General features: G+C 39.1%; 1 protein-coding gene across 7 annotated transcripts in view; it reads right to left on the bottom strand.

The window, feature by feature from the left end:
* Positions 1-26,812, bottom strand: part of STX7 (syntaxin 7) — a 40,421-nt gene that overhangs the window by 8,638 nt on the left and 4,971 nt on the right. For 4 of the 7 annotated variants that reach the window (XM_051792622.1, XM_051792621.1, XM_051792624.1 and 1 more), the window contains 9 exons: positions 23,512-23,652; positions 11,007-11,076; positions 9,642-9,732; positions 7,902-8,039; positions 7,196-7,248; positions 6,328-6,418; positions 5,460-5,532; positions 4,409-4,491; positions 358-1,784 (listed from right to left, as the gene is read on the bottom strand). In XM_051792622.1, coding sequence (XP_051648582.1) covers positions 1,692-1,784; positions 4,409-4,491; positions 5,460-5,532; positions 6,328-6,418; positions 7,196-7,248; positions 7,902-8,039; positions 9,642-9,732; positions 11,007-11,076; positions 23,512-23,593 — 774 coding nt within the window. In that variant the 5' untranslated portion in view covers positions 23,594-23,652 and the 3' untranslated portion in view covers positions 358-1,691. Of the gene's footprint in view, positions 1-357; positions 1,785-4,408; positions 4,492-5,459; positions 5,533-6,327; positions 6,419-7,195; positions 7,249-7,901; positions 8,040-9,641; positions 9,733-11,006; positions 11,077-23,511; positions 23,653-26,812 lie in introns of those variants that run through there. The other 3 variants (XR_007905312.1, XR_007905313.1, XM_051792625.1) reach the window with 1 other exon arrangement.

Genomic DNA, 26,812 nt, shown 5'->3' with positions numbered 1-26,812 from the left:
ACACAGAAGAACAAGCCTCTTTCCCAAACCGTGGATGCCAATTCCTTAAGTTACATGCTATGCTGAAGGTGAGCTAGTAAACATCTACCCTTAGCACCCATTGTCAGCAGCCCCCCAGCGAAAGCAGCCTCTCCTACCATGGCTGGGCTCACACAGGTGGGAATGCAAGATCCAGGAGTGTTTTCATTAACCCTGTGTGCAGCACAGGAACAGAGGTTCCCCTGGGCTGCCCCACTAGCAGAGCTGAAATCCTCTGGAATTGTTCAGAGAAGTTTCAATCATTTACATAAAGGCAAAGACAACAGCTGTGTTCTTAAAGATGGATTCCAAAAAAAACCAAACCAACTATTAGAAAAATGTACTCTTTAAAAGACCTTTATTTTGGTTGCACAGTTACAATTCTAACATCCATTTATGCTTACAGTTAGATTGTTCCCGAATAATATTTCTTAGCTCATCATGTAAACAGTGCATTATCTATCAGTCTGGTGTATAAGAACATTATAAAATACAGATGAAATTACTTTTTCATCTATAGACTTTCAGATTAGTTCACCAAGATCAATTAAAAAGGCAAATAGATTAATTGGCAAAAAAGTGTTGTTATATTTTTAATATATTAGTACAAAATGGCACAAAAGGAAGAAGGTCATTTTAAAGGCCATAAGCATCAAATGCCTTAAATAGTTTCAATCAGTTCAACCGATTTTAACTTAATTTCAAATTCCAGTGTTGAACTTGAAATTTAAATTGTAATCTTCTTCTCTTCAGCTGTATGAAAGACCTTACATACGAGGTTGGACCTGTTCACGGAAACTAAATCACAGCAGTTTCAGAACAGTGACATTCAAGTGCAGCTAGGAAGTTGGGAATTTCTATTTTTCCCAGTAACTCTAAGAATTCACAGACTAGACCTTATTTTCATTTAGCCAAACTCATTGATCCGCACTTCAGATGCAAAGATACCAGATGTGTGCACATAAAACATAGTATTTCTTAATGCAAGAACTGAAACAAAAAATTGACATAATTACACCATCCACCCTACCTACCTTTGCAGGAGGCTCCAGACATAACCATATCCAATGCCAGATACAGAGAAACAAGAGCATCCAAAATATTTCAAGAAAACTTAGAAGGCTTAATTCACAGGCTTCAAGTATAAAAGAGAGATCACACCAACTTCAGCAACCTAAGTTTTATTTTTGAACCACCCATATCAAATGGGTAGGTGAGTTGGATGGAAGGGAAACAGACAAGAAATACATTTCTAACTTAAAAATAAATTCTGAGATGTGAATTTGTTGCCTCAAGCAACAATTCAGGAGTTTGTTTTGGCAGCAACATTTAGCAATATCCCAAAAGATAATTACCCACTCTGTCAAAACAAATTATCATGACTTTGATTAGCTCCCTAAACCTTCAGAGGTTTTATGTTTAAGTTAACGAAACAGTTTATGACCTTGACTGCTTCTTTTCTTGTAAGACAGCACCCACATCCAAGAGGGCAGGCAGTTATACTGATGGTAGTACTGAGAACATTATTTCTCAGGTCAAAACAAAAAGTCTTATAAAAAAAAAGTGAGATGAAGTACAGAATTACTATTTTACTCAGCTTCACAATGAGCAAACCATGACTAGGAATTTCCTTTCCTAATTTAAATACCAATTACAAAGCTTTCTCCAGAGACTTATTTGTTAGATAACCATATGATGAGTCCAAGAAGCAATAATCCAACAACAAGTATAACAATGAGTATGCACATCTTCTTTCGGGATCTTTGCTGCCAAGAGAGAAAAAAACAAGTTGATTGAAAACTCTACCACCACAACAGAGGACTACTCAGATGCTTTTATGGTCCTACTGCTTGTGCAATCTAACCAAATTGTGTCCTTACTAACAGGTCATATAAAGATGTTCAAGGAAAATAAAAGGAAAGTTATCCACATTATTATTCAATGGAAAGATTTTAGTGGTATTTTCTGGCATACCTAATAAACTAATGAAAGAGAATGCAGTAATGTAATGAATGAATGTAATTACAACACTTGGGGAAGTAAATGTGAGGGTGCAGATGACAGCTTATAGAGGAAAATGGACAATCAGTCTGCACAGTAGAGGAGATAGAAACAGTCTGCTAGGAAAAAAAACATTCAAAGACTATTAATGGATATACAGAAGGTCAAAACAGACTACAATTTTAGACTTCTCTGCATCCATTCACAGAGTTATTTTAAAGCTGTTTTTGTCAATTTTCTTAGGTACAACTTGCTCTTAAAGAAAACAAACAACAACAACAAAAAAATCCCAAACCAAACAAAAAAGACCTGACTAGAGACCCAGATATACAGACATTACTACAGTAAAGCGTAAATATAAGCATGTTCAGAACTTCTGCATTTCCCATACAGATCTGTAACTTGAGATACCAGAGCACTTAAGACTAGAAGCCATCTGTCATCCTTTATCTGAAAGATATGGAATCAGAAGGTTTCCTTCACAAGAGGAAAGAAAATTAGCAATGCATTTCTCAGGCTTTTGCTGATAGCCAAGGAATAATAACACTCAAATCTTGGGATTCTAGGTCACAGCCCCAGAAGTAAAGCCAGGCTGTGCTCTTGGCAGAAGATCTTCTGCCTGGGTGGTTTTGTTGTGTTTTTTTCTTTCTCTTCCCCTCTGAAGAACAACATCTGTGTCAGTTCTTCATTGGAGCTGTCAGTTCTCTGCCGAGTACCACCCAGACTACCAAGTTTCCTAACAATTCTCCCCTCCTAGTTTTACTGTCTCATTGCCACTTCTCCAACTGTTGGCTAATATTTCATTTCATCATTTTACTTGCTAGAACTCAATCTGTTTGCTAGGATATCTTCCTTTTTTAGACCCTGCAGCCAGTTCTCTCTTTACACACAAGTCTCTTCCTTCTGCATCCCGCAGACCACCTCTCGACAGCAATGCATTCAAGTCAAACATTTCCACTGTAATACTACTTAAGCAAGGGAGTAGACTAAAGACACGGCAACCTTATTTTCTCATGCAATTCATCATCATTTATACAAGTGCTGAAGCAGCACTGGGAAAGGGGGAAAGAAAGGAGAGAAGCCTGGCTTTGCCCAAACTGCTCTGCTGTGTGAATGCACCCCATAGAGCAGATGAGTGATGCAAACCTCATCCAACCACAAACAAGATGCTGTGAGGGTACCAACAGCCCTGTCCCTACCAGCACACCCAGGCCTCTAACACTTCCTTGAGCAGGTCAGACCAATAGTTGCTGAAATGAAAATAAGTTTGCTGAAAGTGGAAATGATTTTTCAGTGCCTTAGAACAAGGACGAGTGCAAGCAAAGGAAAGTTCAAATCCAAAGCAAACTACACAATCCTTTCAAACAAACACAGGACAACTCCGCACAGTGTTTGGTCTCTGCTGCAAGACCCACTGAACAGAAGCATTCAAAAGTATTGATAACCTTCCTTTGAGATCAGAAGATATTCATCCCTTCCTCTTCAAAATAAAACATGGAAGTTTTTAATTTTAAATTTCAACGAGAAAACTAACACCTTCCACCAAAAATTTTGGCTGCTACTACTTTTTTTTCCCCTGAACTTTGTCATTATCAAAATAGGAGCCATCAACTATAGTTAATGTGCCAATTAGTGCCACCCATAATACAATTCAAGGATGTACCCTCTCTCACTTCTGAAATCAGTAAGCAATGCTTCAGACATTCCATCATTCATTTACTGTCCTGGTTACTACTAACACACATAAGAGGATTTAAAAAAAAATCTAAGGACTAACTCTAACTTTAAAGAGCAGATTAATCACTAATACGATTATTTCTAATAAGTTCCAAAAATGTTATAAAGAAGTGGTATTTAAAGGTACTTAAAAGGTTTTTCAAAAAAGTTTGACAGTTTCAAATATGAGCTTTGAGAATATTGTAGACAGCAAAAATTGGTGCTAACTGGCAATGTCTTCAGAAGACTTTTCTGCCTATCTTCCCTACTCCTTCAGTGATCTTTAGAGGCTTGCTCTCCATTTAAAGCAACCTTTTACTTCTTGAACTATAAAATAAGGGGTTGGTCTGTTTGCATTTTTTTGTTGGTTTGGAGCTTTTTGTTTGGTTGGTTTTAAATAAAGATGTAACTCCAGGTGATCTCATAGAATCATAGAAGGCTCTGCAACAGCCTATCTGGAAACAGCTTTACAGGAAACCCAAAGCTTTCAGAGATCACTGATTTTTGTTTTATAGTGACCTAGAAACACCATGGTAGTCTAACATAAACCTATAACTAAGTCTTCAAGCCTTGAGGAACTTGCTGTGCAAAATCTGAACTGCCTAAAACAGTGGATGTCAGGACTACTGAGAAAAGACAGTTACACACAACTGGCAATAGGCATTGGCATTACCTGGTAGTTTGCTGCTCTTGCCAGCTGCTGGTTTGCTTGCTGCACGTGTACATCTGCATTTTCCACGTTGGCTTCTATGCTGTCTTTATTTTAAAAAGAAAAGATTTCAAATTTTTATTAATTATAACTTGGAAAAAGTTTTGGCATGCTGAAATACTCTTGAGAGCATACGTAATAGCTGCCCCCAATTGCTGGTGTCTTCATCAATATCCGAAGTTTTATACCTTGTACTGTGAAAGCTTGACTCACCCTATACTTATGCCAGAGCTCATTTTAGAAGTGCCCAGGCAATGAGTGGCTGAATTCATGACAGGTAACAACTCCACTGTTCTAGATGCAGGACTGAAACTTTGATACGAAGTAGAGTAAAAACTTACAATACTTCTACTTTTTTTTTTTTTTAATAACCTTTTACTTGCAATCCAACTTGCTACTGACCACTCTCTGCTCAGACTAAAAAATTCCTAAGGCTTGTGAAAACAGGAAACAGACACAAAAAAAACCATCCCCAAAAGCTAGTTTGGTATTCTATCATATTGACAAAGATTTACTTTTTCCCCTGGAAAAATATTAATAGATTATGGGCTAAGGTCACAGAAAAAGCCCTGAAAATATATGCTGGACAGAGACAACAGCATGACATGGCAACAGACTCAGAAAATGTATTCTCCAATCACATTTTATTAAAACATTAAACCTATTTGTAAGGAAGGCAGGCATGAGCCTTTGCTGAATCTGCACACATATCATTAGCAAATACAGTAAAACTTCCCACATAAATTCCAATTTCATGTATAAACAGTTCAAAAAACTACTTTTAAAGACATTTTATACACATGAAAAACTACATAATGTTTTAAACTACATTTTAAACACAGTTTATATATTCCCAGTCACCTCAACCAGTCTACTCATTATTAGGCTGCACCGCATTTGCTTTAGCATTGTTATTCTCATTAGAGGAATTTTTCCAGCAAAAGGAAGTTCTACGTTGCAGCTCTCCAGCAAAACCGAATAAAATTTTTTCGGATAGTATGTGAATTGGACTTACCTATGACATCACCTTGTTCATGAATCATCATTCCTAGATCTTTGAAAATTTCATTGATGTCCATAATATCAGCCTGTAAAGAACCAATCATAGCATCAATTGGCATCACATATTCAAGCATCTCTGCACATTTAGATATAAATAGTGTTCCTTCTCCTCCCGAGTGCATATCCCTGACTCTTTATACTACAGGATAAAAAAACTCAACTTAATGTACTTATTTGGAAGGGGATTTTTGGTACTATGAGACCAAGTTTATCATAATCAAGTTAACCATCAAATCCAACTGAGGATAAGCATGTGCACAAAGTACACTTCCCAACACATCACAAACAGGATCTCTCATTGCTGAGGGCTCATCTAGACACATGCTTGTATTATAAGTTTAACTGCAAAGAAAAATTCATGACAACATTGCTTAAGATGTATCTAAGCCAAATTAATAAAAGCCGGTGTAGGACATATTTTGCATTAGTTTTAGCACTAGGGTGGTTCAGATTAGATATCAGAAAATTCTTTTTCACTGTTGGGTGGTCAGGCATTGGAATAGATTGCCTGAGGAGGTGGTGGAGTTACCAGACCTGGAAGTGTTTAAGAGGCGTCTGGATCTGGCCCTGGGTGATTTGGTTTAGGGGTTACAGTGGTAATGCTGGGTTGATGGTTGGACTTGATGATCTTAAAGGTCTCTTCCAAACTTGATGATTCTATTATTTCAAAAGCACATTTTACATCTAAAGGCAGTATTTTCAGTTTTAAAGAAAAAAACCCACACCAACAAACAAATCTCCTCAAGATTCACTTCTGCAATTAATGCTCATACCATGGAAACATCAAAAGCATATTCTGCTGTAAAACTACTTGTACTTACTTCAAGCTGCCTAATGGAAGATTCCCTCTCCTCGATAAGACGGAGATCATCCTCTGTAATTTCTTCATCTTGTACTTGTGCTTGTGGTTGACTATCAAACAAAAAAAACCTCAGAACTCACACAGAATTGAACAGGCACAATGAGAAATAATAAAATGACAGTTAACTACATAGCACATTTTACATTACTGGTTAACAAAATGCATGTTTTTACCTTTGCCTGTTTAGTTAACAGGGACAGCATAACCGTCACACCTTAGGTGTAGGAAGTTGCTGCTGTAGCAAAGCTAGTAGCTAGCTAGAAGATAGCTGACTGGAAATTCCAAGTATGAATACAAGGGCAAAGTTCCTTCCAAATTATAAACTGCAGAGTTGATATCTATCAGAGGCAAAAGCAAGTTACCCAACAAAAAATGATCTGAGACCAAGAAGCAGTTCTTGGAGCATATGGAAGCAATGAGACACCCCAGTAAACACTGTGCCCTTATCACAGCAGATTTACTCTATTCACAGGTTAAACTCTTCTTCCCTAAGTTTGGGTCTCAGAAAACCCAAAGGTAGATTAGGGGAGCTTAAGGTGATGGCTACAGCTGAAGCATCAGGAGAACTCTTCCTTTTTTCTTCCCATCTATGCCATCAAAATCTCTTCTCTATGCTAGCATTATAGAAGAAAGCCTAACTGAACAACCTATCCCAAATCCCTCCAGAAAAAGGCAATTGATCAGAAAAAAAACCCAAAGCAAAACAAAAAAAAAAACAAGTGAAAACAAAAGAAAAAACCCAATCCAAAAAAACATGGGCAGGTGTCTTCCCTGCAGGTCATTTATTATTCTGAGCTTGGTTAAGGTTGTGAACTAAGTCAACCTACCTGTCCCAAGACACAAGTGTTCCTTCTTTGTAGCTATCTTCTGGAGCACCACCCTACATGATCGGAGATTAAAAATACAAATATAACATTATGGCCCTGAAAGGAGCACTGTCAGCATTTCTATAACAAGTCAATATTAGAAGGTTTTTAGAAAGTCAATTTCAAACTGAGACATGATTTAACATGCTCTCATTCTGATTTTGCTTTATGCATGCACAAAGACGAAATACAAGCAAAAGCATTCAGCTCAGTAACTGCCTGCTAAAATTTGTAAGTACAGTAACAAGTATTTGGCAGAGTGAAAAGGCAAAATTGATATATTAACACAAAAAAGCTCAACATCTGAAGCTCCTTAGCACTTCTTCACTTTCATACTCTGCAGAAATCTGGCAAGTCAATTTTCCCTGTAGGAAAAAACCTGTTGATATCTTAAAGCTACAGCAAAAGCATTTCCAAATCTACTATAAGTTGTTTTTGCAAGACTACAGCAAGAAAATGGAGGCAGTTTGTGACAAAAGCAAGGGAAAAGTAACTGTTCTCTTGGGAGATTACTACAGCTTAATGTAGCCTCTACTATAAAGTCATATAACACACGGTCTGCAGTATTTAGGGTCAGATATGAGCTTTCTTAAGCAGCATTATGGAAGCCAGTTTGACATCAAACACCACTGTAAAGAGTATAATGGCACATTTTTCTGATACTTACAGACACCCTTGAGCTGGCTCTTACTCTGGCTACAAAGTCTTTTTCTTTCTCAGCAGCTTGCCTTTGGAGTCTTTGGAAATTTGTAAGTGCTGTGGTGAACTCCCCCACAAGACGGTCTTTCTGTATTTTTCTCTGACGCTATAGGAGAAAAAGTTTTACTAAGTCAAATGAGCTCAGGCTTTCCAAGGCTTTGCTATTTCCAGTCTGTTCAATGCTAAGGTATATACTCTTTTTCTTCTAAATAGGTATAAGGGAAGACTGCCTACAAAACCATCTGCAATTGCATGGACAAACCTTCTTTCCTTCTGGAATAATAAAACTGCACAAATTAATGCATTTAAAGAGGAAGCTGACGTATTCATTTTCATTTAACAGCTGGAAATGAGAAATGGGCAGGGACAAGAAAGCTTTTACCTTCCTTATCATGTGCTGATTATAAAACCTACTGTTACAGTGTAAAATATTTTGATACCAAGAATGCTAAAATATGCAAAGGAAATTGATTAGAGAGGAAAGGTGCAGAAAAGAAAGAACATGGCACTTCTTATGTATTTTACGTAAATGTTGGAAATACATATTGAGCTGCATGCAGAAGTAGCTTCACATACCCACTTAAGTGCTTTAGAACTGGTACTAAAATACATATTCTAACTTTTCAGGCTTTGTTTGTTTGTTTGTTTTCCTTAAGATGTAGTGAAGAGTAATATTGGACACTCAGGAAAGCCTCTACCAGATTTCCCTAAATATATACAATATATCAACCTTTCTTCCTAATGTCTAAAAGGCTGTAATTTGCCATTCATTAATCTGTTATTTATGCCTTTTGTTGAGACGTAGCTTTGATAAAAGGAGTAAAATTAAACAGTAAAATGTTTCATTGCCAACTTTTCAGCTCCAAGATACGGAAACAGAGAAACCATAAAAAAGACAACAAACTAAATATACTTTGCCTGGTTATGTATTAAGACCAAGTTTTAACACTGCTATTAGAAGTTTACAGCTTGACAGGATGAGTACACATGGATCATGGCCTGCCATTTGAATTCAGTGTTTCAAGACCGTTCATTTTCCCAAGGGCTCCTTAGTAACCAATACCAACCAGGCAAATTGAGTGATAATAACCCAAATCCATGTTTTCTGGGATCCTGTTGGTTTTGTCTTATATAAGTGACGGATTTTGCTAGGACAAGAAACCATAGGATGGCAGACAGGAGTGTGCTAATCACAACAGCCCCTTCACATGTTATGTCCTGACAAGATTTTACACAGACCTGGGAAAGAAGAAGTTTAAAGACTGCACAAGTTGTTTTAGTAACAGCTCCCATCTACTCCTCTTAAGAAAGGAAAAGCCTGTGGACAAGATATAGCACATACGATGATCTGAGTGATATGGAACTAACACACTGTACATGACACGTTGACCTTGGAAGCAGTCAGAGTGCCAGTGGAGTCAGATTTAGTATCACTGCAATGGATTACAAAGTGTCCAGCTACCTGAAATCACAGGCAGGCACAGTGCACTGCCTTGCTTCCCACCATTTCAGTCAAACTACCTCATTCCTGACACATAAAACCAACTTTGGGACAAGTCTGGACTGCAACAAAATATTCTTATAAGTATCCCCACAGTGCAAATGTGTTGACTAACTAAACAGTGCTTTGAAAACAGGAAAGAAGAACTCAAATACTCTACATGAGCCAACATGATAGTCAAACAAGCCATGCTCTTTGGTTTTATACCTGTTCACTTGTTGCAGCCAAAGATCCAAACTCCTTAATGTACTTGTCAGTTTCTTTGGCAAGCTGGTTGGTGTATTGCTGCTTTTGTTGCCTAAAATCAAATGCAAATTTTCATTAGAGACCATTGGGTTACTTCGCTGAATTTTACTGATTCTCAGAAAAGCAGCAGCACTAAATGCCTCTTTAAAGCACACAAAGCCATCTTTACTCTGTTCTTTACTCTGCAAAGCTATTATCAAACCATCAGTATCAATATTTAAAATAATCAAATAACTCTTGAAAAGGCCAAATGTTCAGACAAGTGAAAAATGGACAGACGAAAGCTCAAGGAAACTTGATATATATATTGCATCCATAAAGGGACTGAAACATGTCCTTCACAACAGTTTCTATCCTGTTTAGTTGTGAATTTTTGCCTAGATATGTCAGGTTATTGCATAAACTATATCTTCACCTATTCCCAGTCACCAGTAGAATACCCACTGTGGATTGTACCTAGCTAATCTTATGGGCCCTGAACTCAGGGTATCATAAAGCAATTTGGCTGTTCACACAAAATGAACACGATGACTTTGGTTCAATACACACATCCTCCTACTACTCAACGGCCACAGCGCAGCATTAACCGCACCGAAAATGCCAACCTTCTCACCTACAGGGTGAGCACAACGTGTCGCTTACGTGCATTTATGATGCTGAGATTAACGTGGTAAAGGAGTTGAATGAAAAAAATCATACTGGTTCATTAGACCACACAGAGAAGTGGAAAGCAGCTGACTGTCTCTGCTAGAGGTATATTAATGAAAGACAGCCTTTAGGTGACAGAACTACAGCAGAGCATCTGCCCTGGAGTCTGATTTCACTGCTGTTATATTACTATTTCTGATACATGTTTATCCTATAATGCCATCCCTTACTGCAGCTTTCATCACTAAAAACGACATTCCCCTTTCTCTCCCAGCACCCCATCTCACAAAAAACCCACCCCAATATATTCATTACCTAGTGAAACTTATACAGACAGATTAGAAGTGTTGACTGGAGTGGAGGGGTACAGGTGTACGTTTTTAAACAGCGCTATTCCTTTGTGGTTGTGCCACTTTCCCTTCCCTGACATAGAGCACAGGTTTTACAGAATGTTGATACTTCAGGCAATATGTATGGGCAAACCAGATGACTCTAGTTTGCAGACTATCCAAAACTAATTTTAGAAAGCACATCTCAACATTTAAGTTTCAAATACTTCCCTATATTCACCTTTCTCAGTGAAATCAAGAACTCTACCTAACAAAAAATGACCGCATCACCTACCAGGAGATTGTTTACAATGCGACAAAACTAAACATTTTTGTGTGAAGTACTCACAGCTGTTGCCTCAACTCAGGCGTGTCCTGTGGTGTTCCAAGCTGATGTAGTATTCTTTGTATTTCAGCAGCTGTTTGAGAAGAAGAAGAGAAATTTTAATGGGGCAAAGACAATTCCTGCATAGTTTTATGCATTTTTGCTTGATAATTCTAAAGCAATATAAGCTGACAGAAACTGAAACTCAAGACTTTTTCAACCTCCTACAAAGACTCTACTTTTAAGTCTCAAAACAACTACTAAATGGTTTTTGCCAAGGACAAAGCCCAGGGTTTCTTACAAAGGATGAGAATGTATACAAGTCTTTAGGTAGAAACAGGCAATTTAAAGATTAGTTAATAGTTTCATTATAATAAGTCTAAATCAAGACTTCTAATATTTTGATAGACTTATGTTTTTAAATGTGGGATACAAACTGCCAGTGATTTTTAAATGTATTTCATAAAATATATTAGTTTTGAACAGCAAAAAGTCATACATCATCTGAGCCTTATTTTCAGCCTGGTATATATTACTGTCACATGAGAAAGCAAGGAGAAAAACACACAGAAACTTCAAGGATATGTAGTTTTTCACACTGCAAGACTTATATCCTCAAGATGCTTTATCTCAGCTTAACATCCTCATGTTCTGAAACAAAAGAATATATATCCAGAATAATTTATTTTGCTTGACCCTCAGCTGGGCGTAGACTTGTCTTCCTTGTATTTCTGTGGCCTTCCCCAGGCAGACTGGTATACTGCATAGTCAGTAGAAAATATGTTGGTATCATACTTTGTGGGATCCTCACTTTACTAGCATACTATCTTTTTTTTATCTCTAACACAGTTAAAAATGCAGTAAGTGACAACTCCATGTAATGAAGAAAAACATACTAAAAAAACCCAAAAAGAGTACTTTTCCATATGCAATAAAGAGACCTGTAAGAGACAGAACTTCATATAAAAGAAGAAAATAACCTATGACTTTTGTTAACCAGTTAGATAAAATTGGAATTCCTTAAAGCAGTTTTAGTAATAATATTAATTCTAATCTTTGTTTCATAGCAAGTCTCCAGTGAATTAGTGATACTGGATTTTCTACACTGCTTTACATATCGTCCAATGCCAATAACTGCTATAGGTAATTCTTTCTGTGCACACTCATGTAATGAAAATATCAAAACAGGGGAAAGTCAGTACCTAGTTTTGCACAAGGTAAAAAAATAAAATACTTCGAGGCAGATGTTTGAGGAGCATAAACTACTTACATAATTTCTGAGGGAGAATAGCACTGTAAGAAGGGTTTCATCATGGGTTTCAGCTTATATTTTAATTGAGCTGAAAAGCAGCAAAACCGAAGTGAAAATCTTTGAATTTTTCCTACAGTTTGACTACCAGTCACTTAGAGCCAGCCCTTTCCTGTCCAGTGGGGCCTCCTGAGTGCTGGGCTGAGGCACTGTCCAGCTGCCCATGCTTCTCCTGGGCACCTGCAGCTGGTCACACGTACTGATAAACACAGGTTCAGGTCAATTAAGCTTCTTTTTTGTGGTCACGGTAATGCATTATTTAAAACAAACAAACAAAAGGATAACTGGCTAGTGTTATCTTCAATAGCATAGAGTTTTAATATCTATAAAACTGAACATTAGCTATCCTTTATTTGTTCCAAGGCACTCTCCCTTCTGATTCAAGAGCCAAGGAGCTCAGTGATTCCGTATGTACCTTTAAAAGGGAGAGTAAAAGGAAAACCAAAACAGAGGCAGAAAAAGTTCCGGTGTGTCCTACCGCCACCTAGAGGTGCGTTATTTAACCGCAAGTACAGAAAATGTAGGTTTGCGTTTTAAATAAAAATTCCCTGAAACAAGGCCTATACTTAAAATATTTGCATCCCAAGCTAATTACATATTTATCCTACTTCTAAAGCTGAACACTAGTAGATAATTGAGGGAAAATTAAAAGCCAGCACTGCATAACTGGTCAGCTGTACAATTCCAGATGCAGAGGGAAGTTCACCTCAGCGCAAGTCTTACAGCTCAGGAATTCAGCATAAAATTAAAATACATTTTACCAGAAAGTCTGTAGCATGTATCAAAATAGTAAAGTGCTAACGGGCTTTCAAGTCACGAGGGAAAAAAATAAAATAAAGAAAAAAAAACCCAAGGACTGAACCAACACCATTTTTCTGTGCTTCCTGTAATTTAGCATTTTCCACCTTAACCTTTCATAATCAAAATACTACTCAGAAAAAAACCAGCATTTCTCACATGAATTTTTTTTCATATGAAGTATATTGCATAGAAAAGTGAAACATGGCTTATTCAAGTAAGCAAGTATAAAAAAAGGCAGAGCATTAAAAGTAAATTTTGGCCAAAAGTCTTCAGCACTATTCCCAAAGCTGCTTCATAAAAAAGCCAAAAGCAAGTTGATAGGACCAGTATAATATGGGTAGTAGAGAAGGTGACCTTCCTGAAATCTTGATTTACAGTGTATGCTTGCAGGTTGATGAGTTAAAGAAATCCATCCTTTGTACTCTTTCATGTTAATATAAACACACTGGAGTGTATAGAGACTAAAACATATATTTCTTTATAGTCTTATAATTCTTTTGGTTTGGATTGTTTACTGATTTCTTACTGTAGCTACTTCTCATTCAAATATTTGATATTATAATATACATATAATCACAAAAACACCTAAACTATAGACATTTGTTCAGACTCATGCACTCATACAGCTTTATTGATAAAAGCAAGATTTAAAACAGGCTTTAAGACACTACCACCTGAATCACACAGAGAAGGTGTCTTGTTCCCTCACATGTACACACAGAGATCTCACAGAATTTGATTCAAAGCAAGAACTACCTTTGAAACTTCTTAAATCAAGTTAGTATCCCTTCCTTTCCTCAAGGAAAAAGCAGGGCAGCCTTAGTCTCTCTTCCTAAAGGTTAGCAACCCCTAGTTGCTCCTTCTACTGCCCTACTTGTGAAATAAGCAGGGAGAATGTCTTGGCACTGAAGAGCAAAACTGCTGGAAGCCTGGGATTACTCTTCATAAAACAGAGGTCCCTAAAGTCCTGGCCTCACAGGTGGTATTTACAAGGGTACTGAGCCGCTCATTTAACCAGCTTTTCGGCCCTGTGCAGGGAGTTCAGGCTGTCACATCAAGGCTCATGGCATCTGCTCTGGTACCTCTCAAATCACCAGTAACACTCAAATGTCCCGGAGAGCCAAAGGCTTACGCCCAGCTTACAAAGGCCTAGCTCTGCACTGTAAACGTACTGGTGACAGTCAGGGACCAAAGATCAGAGCACGGTTTTGACAGGTTCCTAGGTTACCTCACCCTTTATGGGTTTCCCTTCCCCAGTTCCCAATCCTTCAAACTTTCCAAGGAGTTCTGAAAGACAGGAGTAATCTGACTACCAGATGTCCCTCCTGTCCTGGACATTACCAATCCTGTAACAGAGACTGACTGGATCTTGTACATTATTTTAATCCATTTCAGTGCAAAGTCTTGACACTTTGGCTCACTTTAGCACTTAGGCTCCTTGGATGTATACAGCTGGCTGCTGGACTTTGCTCAGGAGCTGCACAAGGGCACACACCATGTGCATACAGGCATTCTTCACCAAAGTCACCAGGACATGGGAACAGTTTGCATCAGAAGTGTGCGAACTCCTGAGACCACTTCACACTGAAGATCAGGGTACATGTTTGCATATAATGAAAATTAACAGCTCTTTTAGGGCTCAGACTACAATCCTGCAGGAGCAGCCTCTTGCCAGCTGTGGTTGGCAATAAACCACTGCAGAAAGAAAGTCCCCTTTGGGAACTGGGCAGCACAGAAAGCAGGGTACACGATACCATGCAAGCAAAATGCATGTTTTTCCAAGCAACTGCTGTCTTGCACGCAAAAGAAAAGAATCTTTTTTCATCCCAAAATTAGTCTTGTCTTAGAAAGAAGAAATATTATATTAGTAAGAAGACTTTTCACTTGTAATTGCAGCATTCCTGATCTAGATCTCATAATACACAACTATTAGCGGATGAAAGTTACTTAGCTACTCTCAGGCTGGTCACATGCTCAGGAACAGGTCAGACGTGGTTAATGATGAGTCAGAGAAACAATTAAGACCTAACCTGAATTCCTAAGGAGAAAATTATTCCAGAGTTAGCTTATGTTTTCTTTTACTAAGCCAAACGGTGCTTCCATTTTTAGTTAGTGGAAGCTCTCCCCCTAGTTAAAGAGAACAAAAAAAAAAAAAAAAAGGCACAGGAAAGAAAAAGTAACAGTGTCTCAGATAAAAGGCTTCCTTTTCTCCACAAGAGTTACAGAAGTAGTCATAGTTACAAGGGAAATATTTACATTTTTTAACAGGTAGGAGTATTTGAGAAGCATGTTCCTGACAGATTTGTAATACATATTTTTTTTCATAGATAAAACCATATTTGACATACTGGATCACACACTACCCTTGCTTAACAGCTGGCTAGGAAAGAAGAAAGTTTCATCTCCTTCCTCCTCATCTTGCCCTGTTTTTAAGTCAGCTCTGGAAAGCTGTTTCATTACCACAAGTAAATCCCTGTTGAACTGCTGGTTCTGGTCCTTGAACATGAGAATGTTTAATATCACACAGGAAGTTTTAAACTTAAAATAAAGACACAAATAATTTAATACAATGAAGATCAAAATATAAATAACTTCTTGCCTCTAAGATCATCAGTGCAAATAATGTTATCCCCATTTGAGAATAAGTAATCATTGTACAGGGTGTAACACCACAGCATTGCTACAGAAGAAAAGGTGAAAAAAACCCACCAAAATCCTTCAGTAAAATCCTAATGTTTGAAAGGCAATGAACCAACTAAGAGGATGGAAATGAAGAGCAGATTGCAGGTCATCCACCTGACCAAGTGAGTCAACAAATAGCACATCCAATTATAGATTAAGTTGTATGGAATCTAATAAACTGCACAGTCTCTTCAGAGTAGGTTATTGGAACAAAAGAATTACTTGTTAAAATTACACCAGTTCAAGCTGCTTCTGCCTGGGGACAACAGACTTCCTCAATTTATTCAAATCCAATTCAATGTGTTTTCCTTCTGCACTTCAATTGAGGGTACTTGACTTAAGACGAACAGATGCTGCAGAAAACATTCCTGGATCAATCTTTTATAAAAGCTGCTACGCGTAGCAACCTAATGGTTACACCTGCCTGGAGGATGGTGACGAGAGGTGTTTCAGGGCTCTGCCTTGGGACCGATGCTCTTTAATATCTTTATCAATGACACAGACAGTGAGACCAAGTGCACCCTCAGCAGTTTGCAGATACACAAAGCTGAGCAGTGCAATTGACACAACAGAAGAAAGAGATGCCATCCATCTAGACAAGCTTGAGAAGTGGGCCCATGAGAACTTCATAAAGTTCAAGAAGTCCAAGAGCAAGGTGCTGCACCGGGGTTGGGACAATCCCAGACATGAGCACAAACTGGGTGATTAACTCATTGAGAACAGCCCTGCCAAGATGGACTTTGGGGTTCTTGAGGATAAAAAGCTGGCCATGAGCCTACAAAGTATGCTAGCAACCCAGAAGGCCAACCGCATCCTGGGCTGTATCAATGGAAGTGTGGCCAGCAGTTCGAGGGAGGTGATTCTGCCCCTCTACTCTGCCTTTGTGAGACCCCACCTAGAGTCCTGCGCCTGATTCTGGGGTCCTCAGCACAAGAAAGGCATGGACCTGTTAGAGTAAGTCCAGAGGAGATCCACAAAGACGATCAGAGAGCTGAAGCACCTCTCTTATGGATACAATCAGAGAGTTGGGGTTGTTTAGCCTGGAGAAGAGAAGGTCCCAGAGAAATCTCATTGTGGCCTTCCAGTACTTAAAGGGGGCTTATAAAAAAAAGAAAGAGTGACTTTTTATATGGGCAGAGTGTGATAGGACAAAGGGGAATAGTTTTAAACTAAAAGATGGTAGGTTTAGATCAGATGTTAGGAAGAAATTCTTTACTGTGACGGTGGTGAGGCACTGGAACAAATTGCCCAGAGGAGCTGTGGACGTCCCATCTCCAGAAATGCTCACAACTGGGTTGGATAGGCCTTTGAACAACCTGATATAGTGGGTGTTACCCCTGTCCATGGCAAGGAGGTTGAAACTAGATGTAGTTGCAATAAATTCATCAGATGAAAGTCTTTTGTGTGAGTGTGTTTCTTTAATGCTATTAATGTAGTTCACGCTCACTAAAATTTAACATAAACCACAATGCCACAATGCTGTCTGCACACCTCACTAGCCCTACTTTAACCAAGAGTGACAGTTTATTAGAGGAATCAAGTACCAGACAGGCCAAATGATACCAGCTTATTAAAAAGCATTCCCATGTGCAAGAGCTCACCTAACTGGAATGAAATATCTAAAAACATCAGTAATTTGGTTTTAAGTAATTTGCTTTATTCTGTCTTAATGTATAACACTGATTATTCTGAAGCAGGATAATACATTAGCAGAGAAAAACAGTAATTGAACTACTGTGGGAAGGAGAAAACAAAATGAGGATCGGGGGTGAAGATTGTCCTCAGAGCTCTAAAGACTAAAGACTCTTTAAGCATAGAAGAGCGGGAAAACATCCAGTCTTGTAACCTTTTCTCTAGATTTTATTACAGCTTCTAGCATTTCTAAATAGAATCATGCCCCAAAGTGACCAGGAACATCAGCAACAATGTCTGGAGTTCAGGATCTACCTTCATTTTTTTCAGTGCTTTTGTAATTATTTCATGCTAATGTACTCCCATCTAAAATGGTCTTTCAAGAACACTGTGAAGTGGAATTGAAATAATGCCTGTTCTTCTAATGTGGGCATAGAACACACTAAATACACATTGGTTAAGTGCACAATAACTGATCATGCGGTCAAGTATTACAGCTCAGCCAAGGCGAAGTCATTAAATCAAGCTACAATCACTTTATATTTATATCCTAAAGTGTCCCTGGTAACTCCCTGAAACCCCAAAGGTTGAATGTTCCTCTAAAGAATACCAGTCACTTATTAAGTTATGAAAATGAGGCACAGTTCTGCAGTAAACTGCAGCTACACAAACACCATAAACCCAACCCACTTACATGAAGAAAGTTTGGTTTTTTTAAGAGGACAGGTCATTACTACAGGAAGCTAACTCAGAAGCTAACATGGAAGCAATGCACACAACACATCACTGACTAGTCAACACAAACAAGTTGCTGATACTCCAGGGGTTACTCACAATCAACCACTGACCTGGGTTTATTCTGAGCCCTAACGGGAGTGCAGCCTCCAGCACAGCAGTTTTATAGATTTGATAGAGGGTTCTCTGTATAGTCAGACTGCTATGCAATCTCCTCCTCTCCTGTCCACAAGGAGAAAAGATCCAACAGAACTGAGCAGGAACAGGTACTTTAAGTACCCTAGAGAGACTGAAATATAACTCTCTAGAGATAGGAAGGAGCATGAGGACCCTGGCCATATCCCTTCTCCCCTGCTGAAAAAATGCAGGCTGTTTTGCAAAAGTCATCTTGTCAAGGTGAGTCCATTTATACTTGCTCCATCAGCAAAAGCAAGAGTTGCAGTAAAAATTGTGCATGTCTTCCCTGGACACCTTGTTATTTGTAAATTGTGGTTTTACAATTGTTATTTAAACTGCTTCCAAACTAAGATGGCTTAATTTACAAAGGTCTTTCTTCCCCACCCTGCCCAGACTAGTTAACTAAGGTAATGCAATACAGTGTAGGTCAAGGAAAAAATCTACCTTTTCTGCACATAATAACACAAGAAGTGTGCTGGGGTGTACATGAAAGATCCATTTTTCACTCTATTCTCCTGCTAGCATAAATAAATCCCCATCCCTCTTGCTGAATATCATCCAAATCAGACACTGTTTCATATGTAATTTTCCATAGAACCAAAATATTTTAACAAACAGGACAAACCACAGAAAAATATTAACAAACTCCAGATTCACAAACAAATCTGTGAGGTAAACTACCTTATATATATGTGCTACTTTACATAGAAGAAAGCCTTAGTAACTGCATGCAAATGATTCAGGTTTGAAGTTTTCAGAATTTTTTTATTTCTAAAAGAACTAGGGACTTCATAACTTCACCTCATTGCAGAAAGACAAGCATTTACAAAGACCCAAAATAGATGAATTTCTCCTCAATTCCTCCGCCTTGAAAAAGTCCACAAAATGGAGGACCATAATGGGAGCTTAAAATCCCTAAATAACCAGCCTTTTCCAGGTTTTACAGAAACTTCACTTCAAATCCAAGAAACCTTTCTGACAAAAGCAACAATAATACAGAATTCGTTCCATAAAGTTAAATCTGATTAACTGCAGCGAATTGGAAATTTCTAACAATATCATCATTAGAAGTCTCAACCAGCTCTATTTTAAGCCTATTTGCTTTAAAACCACACCTGTACAAAACCACACTTTATATAACAGAATTCTGTTTTCATACAGGCTCTGACTTTAACACCTCAGTGATTTCATTTATTTTCCATGTGCCCCTCTGTGTTCTTTAGCTAAGAGTAATCATGCCAACCTGTTGGTGACAGACACAGTTTTTAATTAATGTTTCAACCTGTTTTAGCTGAACGTTTTAGCTACTTACTGGACTTAAACGACAGCAAAATGCATCTCTCAAAATTCTTAATTTTTTCCAGGGTTTAATCTATGTTTAGGATTTTCTACAGTTATATAAAGTGAATGGGAAAGTCATATGATTGATCTAATTCTACTTCAATTTTAACAACATTCAGTGAAAACACTGGCTTATACAAAACTTGAGATGCAACAGAAATTGAACAAAATTGTTGTCACAGGACAAGTATCACATGACAGAGGGATCTCTGCTGGCTTAAGTTGGCCTTCTGGGAATGTGCTCTATATGAATTGGTGTTTGTGCTACCTCAACAAATAGCAAAGAAAGTCAGTAGAAAGCAAAAGTTCTTATAAGAAAGAATCTCTCAAAGTCAGACTCCCTCTGGCCATATGTGGATCGTGGCTATTGAATTTTATTTAATTTTTATTATCTTGCAGTATTCAGAACATGTTTTTCCAGCTGGGCTGATTATCAGTGTGCATGAACAGGTCAAATATTCTATCACTGACTTTGCCAATACTGAGCAAGGTCTTACTTGCTTTGCAACTACCTCTGCACAAAATCCTGACGCGACCTGGAAGAGTTGGGAAGTGAAGCGAAGGAATATGAATGCATCACTTCAGCTAGCGTAGCTTCTCCAACTGTTTGATTACTGTTTGCAAACCGGAAATGTTTTAGAACTCAAAGACTGAGTGTATTTTACAAATGTTAGTCTTTGTTCTGTGTTCCCAAGCAAAAGGCAGCATTCTAAACTGCTTCTAAAGCAACAGCTTCCAAAGCCCAGCTTAAGATGCCAGTGAAGACTTGACAGTTATATATCTGGGCTGCATCCTTGCTTTTCTTTGGGGGTTGCTCTGAGTGACATATTTGGTAGCTACAAATAAAATATTAAAAGCTAAGCAAACCAAAGGCATACTAATCTGCTTCCTCAATGACCCACACATGGGAGAATGATTTAAGAATTATGTGGGGGGAAGAAAAAGCATGTCTGGCTATTTCTTGCACAGTTCCTGTCAGACACATGAGTCAAATCTTTCCAGCTGAGCAGAAGAGGCACCTATTCCTCTAACTATATCCTTCCTACATTTATAACTGTGGAGTTCTTCTCCCTGTAGAGGGATGCAACTCCCATTTTGCTCCCTCTTGGGAACATCTTTTTAAATAAAATGCTTTCCCTCTTTTTGCCACACACAGAGAATCAATTTTTTAAAATGCAGAAAACAGTCAATTTCAAGGAAATGCTCCCCTTCATCTTCAGTTGTAAGAAGTCTGAAAGCGACATATTTTAAAGACTTTAAATTATACTTTTTGTTTGTTTTGCTTAATCCACTTTCACCTTTCCACTTGTTGAAAGAGATCACATTTATACAATTGTATGCCCTTCAAGAAGAGGAGGTAAAAAAAAAAAAAGAAAAAAACCCCAATCACATATGTATTCAATGCTCTCATTCTCCTAGGCATATCCCAGTATACCTGGTAGAAATACAGATTTGTAAGCAGGCAGGACTTGTTTTGTCACAAAGAAATATATTTTACTAGCTCACCTTGTATCTGTGCATCACACTTATTCCTTGTCTATCCAGTTGCTGTAAATGAGTGATCAATATGAAATATTTCAAGGAAATACTGAAAGAAGGCATTGAGATTTATCTCAAGAGCAGCTGCCATTAAGCTGCCACATAAGTGAGACTGCAATCTAGGAAACCCAGTTCTAGAACTACTGCTCCTTCAGTAAACACTGATTAAACCACCTTGATAATAGGTTCTCCATCTGCAAAGCCCAGACACGTTGGAGCTTTACACCCCATAGGTATTCTTCCATATATTCTCTTCTCCATACTCCTGTTCTTCATATCCAGAAAGTTGGGGAAAAACCTCAACCACCTTTAAATGCACTGGACTTCTGAAATATGAAATGTAGGTCATCTAGATTTTATAATCAGATATAAGATAGACCTGGAACGAGAATTACAGTTACTTTGGACTCAATGCCAGACAGATAGACTTTGAAACCTTAGTTATCAGTTGTGTTCTCTAAGACAAATTTAGGAGCTGCCCAAGTCTAGTTCATTATATGCTTCTTTGGTTTTATTACTTAAATCTGAAATTTCCCTAGCTGTTTGTAGATCTGTTTCTCATCACTGTTAACACGAACCTGAAACCAAACCAGTGAGACATGGCTTGCCGGCATCGCTGACCTCTCTGACATTCAGCACACAATGCTGCAGCTCATTCAAGCACATGTGATTCAGGCTCCCCATGTGTTACAGCACTTCTCAGAGTCACAGGTCCCTAAGCCTGCAGGTTTCTTCCCATTTGACCTGGAACTTCCTGCAGCTCACACTTTCCAACAGAAAGCTGGACAGGTATTACACATGGGAACAAAAGAGCTAGAAAAGTGTACATAAGCCCTTAGAGAACTCAGTCCAGGAAACGTGTTCTCGATGTTCATAGGATCCAGATCCTCATAAAATCTAACAGAGAATGGACTACAAGAGTAACTGAGTGGTTACAGTTCAATCAGGTCTACAGAAAAGTAAGGGATGGAATCCAGCTGTGTAGCTACCAGAACCATAAAAGTGCTTGGCTGGATCTTTTGAAGGCAAATCTCCTGTTTCTGAAGCCAGGTAGCAGTGGGGCTAAGAGACATTTGGACTTGGAATGGCAGATGCATCTGCCTATTGCTCAGACATTAGCTGTCTAAATTTCAAAATGCAAAAGACAGCAGGATTGCATGTCTTTCTGGCATTTCTCCTTCTATCTAAGCCTGAGCAGCTTGCTTTTAGTATGCCTTGTTTGTCACAAGGGGAGAAGACACACAGTAGAAGGAAGAGAAGAGATGGAAAAGAAAGGATGAGATTAAGGAATTGCTGCATCCAGTATACAATGGTTAATTATGTTCAGCAACTGTCTTCACAATGTTCCAGTTTCAATCACTGATTTGACTTTATGTTTTCACCTGACAAACAAAACTTTTTTGCATCTTGGAGCCTCAGTGTCTGCCACAGGTTGGCAGTTGCCTCTGGAGGACCAACTTAGATGCCAAGAGACTGAAAGAATTCACTGAGCAGACTTTAAGAAATCAAGCATAAGGACTTTTAGAGAGCCAACTTCTTAATCTTATATTGAGAAAATACAATCCTGATCTACAGAAACTTTTCAATAAAACAAAATTGCAATTTTTGTTCCTGTCTATTGAGATCTTAAGAAATTCTATCTGGAAGAATATAAAAAATGTAGCTGAAAAAATGTGCTAAACTAACTGTGCCACTAACCTATGCTAAAAATACCAACTCCTTGAACTCGTCTTGCAAAACAAAGATCAACATTTTAATAAAAACTGACATACCCAACTGATCATTATTAATTTGAAGTTTTAACAATAAAACACTTCTTTCTGCATGCACTCTGCATCCCGAACAACATAAAACACATGCGTGCCAAAACTAGGCACATGCTGTTCATGGATACCTCCCTTCTGATGAACAGTATACTTTGCATAATTTGTGAATCAAGTTGTATTTGCCTCACACACACACACACACACACACACGAGGAAGCTGCAAGGCCACAGCTTCTGTCCCTGCTAAACAATTAAAGCTTCAGCAAATACTTAATGCAATCCTTGCTCAGCAAACATGTCAACCAATCTTTAGGTGCCATATAACTGGCCAGGACAAAAGTGGTGAATATAGAGTGACACTATACTTCCCCATGGCAGATCACTCTTAACCACATATACGAAGGACTGACCATGCTGCGTGGGGTGCCACAAACGTGCCAAATGAGCGGGCAGAGTCAGAGTGAACTCCCATGAATGAATCTGAGAAACTCACCTGGAATGGGGGCACTACTAAAGTTTTATAAAAAAATGCATAAATGCAACTTACAGCACTGCGTGATCTTCTGGATGTTAGAAGTTATGTGTTGGGCTAGTTGATTAGGATCCCCAAAACCCGGTCCGTACGACATGGTTGAGTAGAGTTGCTGTAAAGATCATCCACAATGGGAAACAGTCAGACAGTCTCTACCTATAAAAAACAATACTTTTGATCATTGGCTTATAAAGGTCTTCACCATCTTAAAGAAGAATACATAGGAAAAGATTAAAGAAAACTCTATATACTAATGCTTACTCTCTCCAAAAACACAGTACTTCAAGGACAGAATTTAAGGGAACACTTTCTTTAAAAAGTAACAAATAGGAATATGACGTCCTTTTTGAATTTCCTACAATAGCTCTTACTATTGAGATTCTTAGTAATACACACAGCTTAAGATCTGCAATTACTCTACAAGAGCCACATCACAGAAACTACATCCTTTGTCAGACTTCTTACATATTTTCCCCACTGTAATCAAAGAAAGAGTATACATTTTCATTTGTTGCCATTCCAGAAGAAAACTGATGTTTAATCTGAAAATGCCAAATCCTCTAAAGAATTATGTCCCAAACTAATCATATTGTTATTTCCATACACTGTATCACCCACCCCAGCCACGCCAGGCAGGCAGCAGTCCCCCAGCCCCAGTGGCCGCCGGCCACGCTGGGCAGGCTCCCGGTGGCCGCCTTGGAGGAGGGGAGTAGAGAGGAGGAACTTTGGAGCACACAGAGGTTTGCCAGTCCAATTTAGGGGAGCGGGAGGGGGTCTAGCGGGCCATGGGGTCTCAGTGGGGTGGAAGCCTGTGTACCCCTATGAGGTTGCGAGCTATGCTGGCGATGGTACATGCTGTCGGTAGGGTCTCCCATGCCAGACAGGTCAAAACCAAAGGGTCAGACATAATATGTCCATGGGCAGGATGGGCTCACTAGCCTTCTGGCAACCCTCCTAGGAGAAGGACAACTCTAATTTCCAAACCCGGGCAGATGGAGCTCACTTAGCCCTGTAAGGCCATCCATCTAAGAGAAGGTCACTCTAATTAAACTTGTGTCCTGAGGACCTCACTGCCACCGTCCAAGCTCGGTCGGCCCTGGCAGATGAACCTTAGGATTAAAGGGTGGGTTCAGTTCCACCCATACTGCGTCTCACCTAAAAAATCCATTGTGCAGGCTCGAAGGCTTTACCCACATTTGCAAAGCCCTGCAGCAAAGGGCAAGGGTCGAAATGGCAGGTTAAAGGTGCACTGGGAGCCGCAGATCCAACCCTGCATGCAGGCGGTTCAGGATATTGGTCATCAGAGACTGACTGAAGATGACAGTCTCTTTGGGCAGCACCCTGAATGTCCAAGTAGCCTTTTCAAGAACAGCACTGCTTGCTCCACTCGGAGAGGGGCCTAGAAAAGGTGGCCTAAACAAAGCTCATCTCCCCCTTCACCCGGTTGGTTAACCGCAGACCAACAGGCATCTTCTTCCAATGTGGTCACACAAAGATCAAAAGACAAAGGCACACACCTGCCTCCAAAGGTGTACCTAAATTAACTCTAGCATGCTGGAACATCACAACCATGCTTGATTCTGCGGATAGTGGACATCCTGAGCATCGTTCTGCCCTAATTGCCCATGAACTGTCACGTCTCAACATCGACATTGCTGGTCTCAGTGAAGTTTGCCTTCATGAGGAAGGTAGCCCTAGAGAACATGGTGCCGGTTACACACTCTTTTGGTCAGGTAAGCCCAGAACCAACTCTAGGCATCTCTCAGGAGTTGGCTTCATGATCAAAAACTCTATATTGTTCCTAAACTCAAAAATCTGCCGACAGGTCTTTCTGACCGCATTATCTCCCTACGCCTTCCACTCCACATTGTAACAAACGTGGGTAGTGCCCTTCTCAAATCTTCGTTCGCGAAGACTAGCCATGATGATGATGATCACCTATCCCACTAGTCTATATAGTCTAGTCTATATAGTCTAGTCTATATAACCACTAGGAAAAAAAACCATCAGATATCACACAAGATATCAGAATGAAGAAGGCACTTTATTTCCTCTTAAGATCAATAATTTGTATCAACTTCAGCTTTAGTTGTAACCCAGTGTCACCTAAGTCTTATGAATTACCACTTTATCCTGTTTCATCTGGTGTATTTCTCAATATGAATTCATTTTTCAACAACTTGGGTATTCAAATGCATTTTTAGAGGTGCTTTTTCCTCCATACAGACCAAAGTTCAGCACAAGCTCATATGCTCATATCCTAAATCTAAATTAACAATACATGGATTACAATACCCATGCAAATCAAAACTGGCAGTTTATCTGTTCTGCAGTGAGAATGCAGACTAATCAAGCATAAATGCATCCAACACAATCCCACAATTTCATCCAGGCTGTGCTCTCCTGCACATCACCTTCATGGGTTCAACATTTTAACTTCACCACTTTCCCACATTTCCAGTGTTCAACCCAAACCATGTGCCTTCCAAGCAATATCCTGTTCTCCTGGCCTATCAGCTTCTGGTTAACAGACACTGCTAAAACTCAGTTTCAAGGAGAGAGAAAAAGAAAGTACATTAAATAAGTAAAAAGAAGGAAATGAAAAAGCCAGCTGATTTGTCAAGTATGATAACAGCTGTGCTACAATTTGCAAACCCAAGTCCTTACAAACTTTTTTTTTAGTACAAACAATTAACACTCCCTGTTGCCAAATATTTTCTTTCACCTTTGGAAATGCCTGTATTAATGCAGGCAGCAACGCCCTGGTTGTTTTTGTATCTCTATGATATGAAATGACCTTTAGTGGAGCCAGGACACTGTATGGGTCCCGTCATTGTATATACCCAAAACTTCACCAGGGGTGTAACTACAAAGGTCAGGCCCACCCCTGCTGCCCTGCAGGAGACACCACCTATGCCAGATGAACAAGCTGCTGCTACTCTGGAGACAAACCCTGCATGACTTTGAAATGAATGCTCCACTAGGGTCCCAAGCCCTGCCTGGAGTCTTTAGGCCCTGAGGTATCCCCTAGAAATGAACAACCTGATTGCAGATGAGGTGACAGGGAATGTATTTGCACTCTTCTACTTACTTGCTGCACAATTGCCCTCTAGTCATGCCAGCCCTCTGCAGTATCGTTTCCTTTGTCTGTACCACATGCAGATTCAAGTTATTTTGACTGAAGTCAGTCAGCCAGACAGCCTAAATATCACTTATCTGGACCAAGGCTGGCATAACAACCCTTGATCTTTTTGGAAACCCTAGGCAACCCTGCATTGAATTTGGATTGTAAGGCCAAAGCCATGCAAACTTTAAA

This window comes from Manacus candei, unplaced genomic scaffold (assembly GCF_025592945.1).
Source record: "Manacus candei isolate 608988 ecotype Guabito, Panama unplaced genomic scaffold, ASM2559294v1 h1tg000034l, whole genome shotgun sequence".
Lineage (NCBI taxonomy): Eukaryota > Metazoa > Chordata > Aves > Passeriformes > Pipridae > Manacus > Manacus candei.
This window is presented reverse-complemented; position numbering and strand designations above follow the sequence as displayed.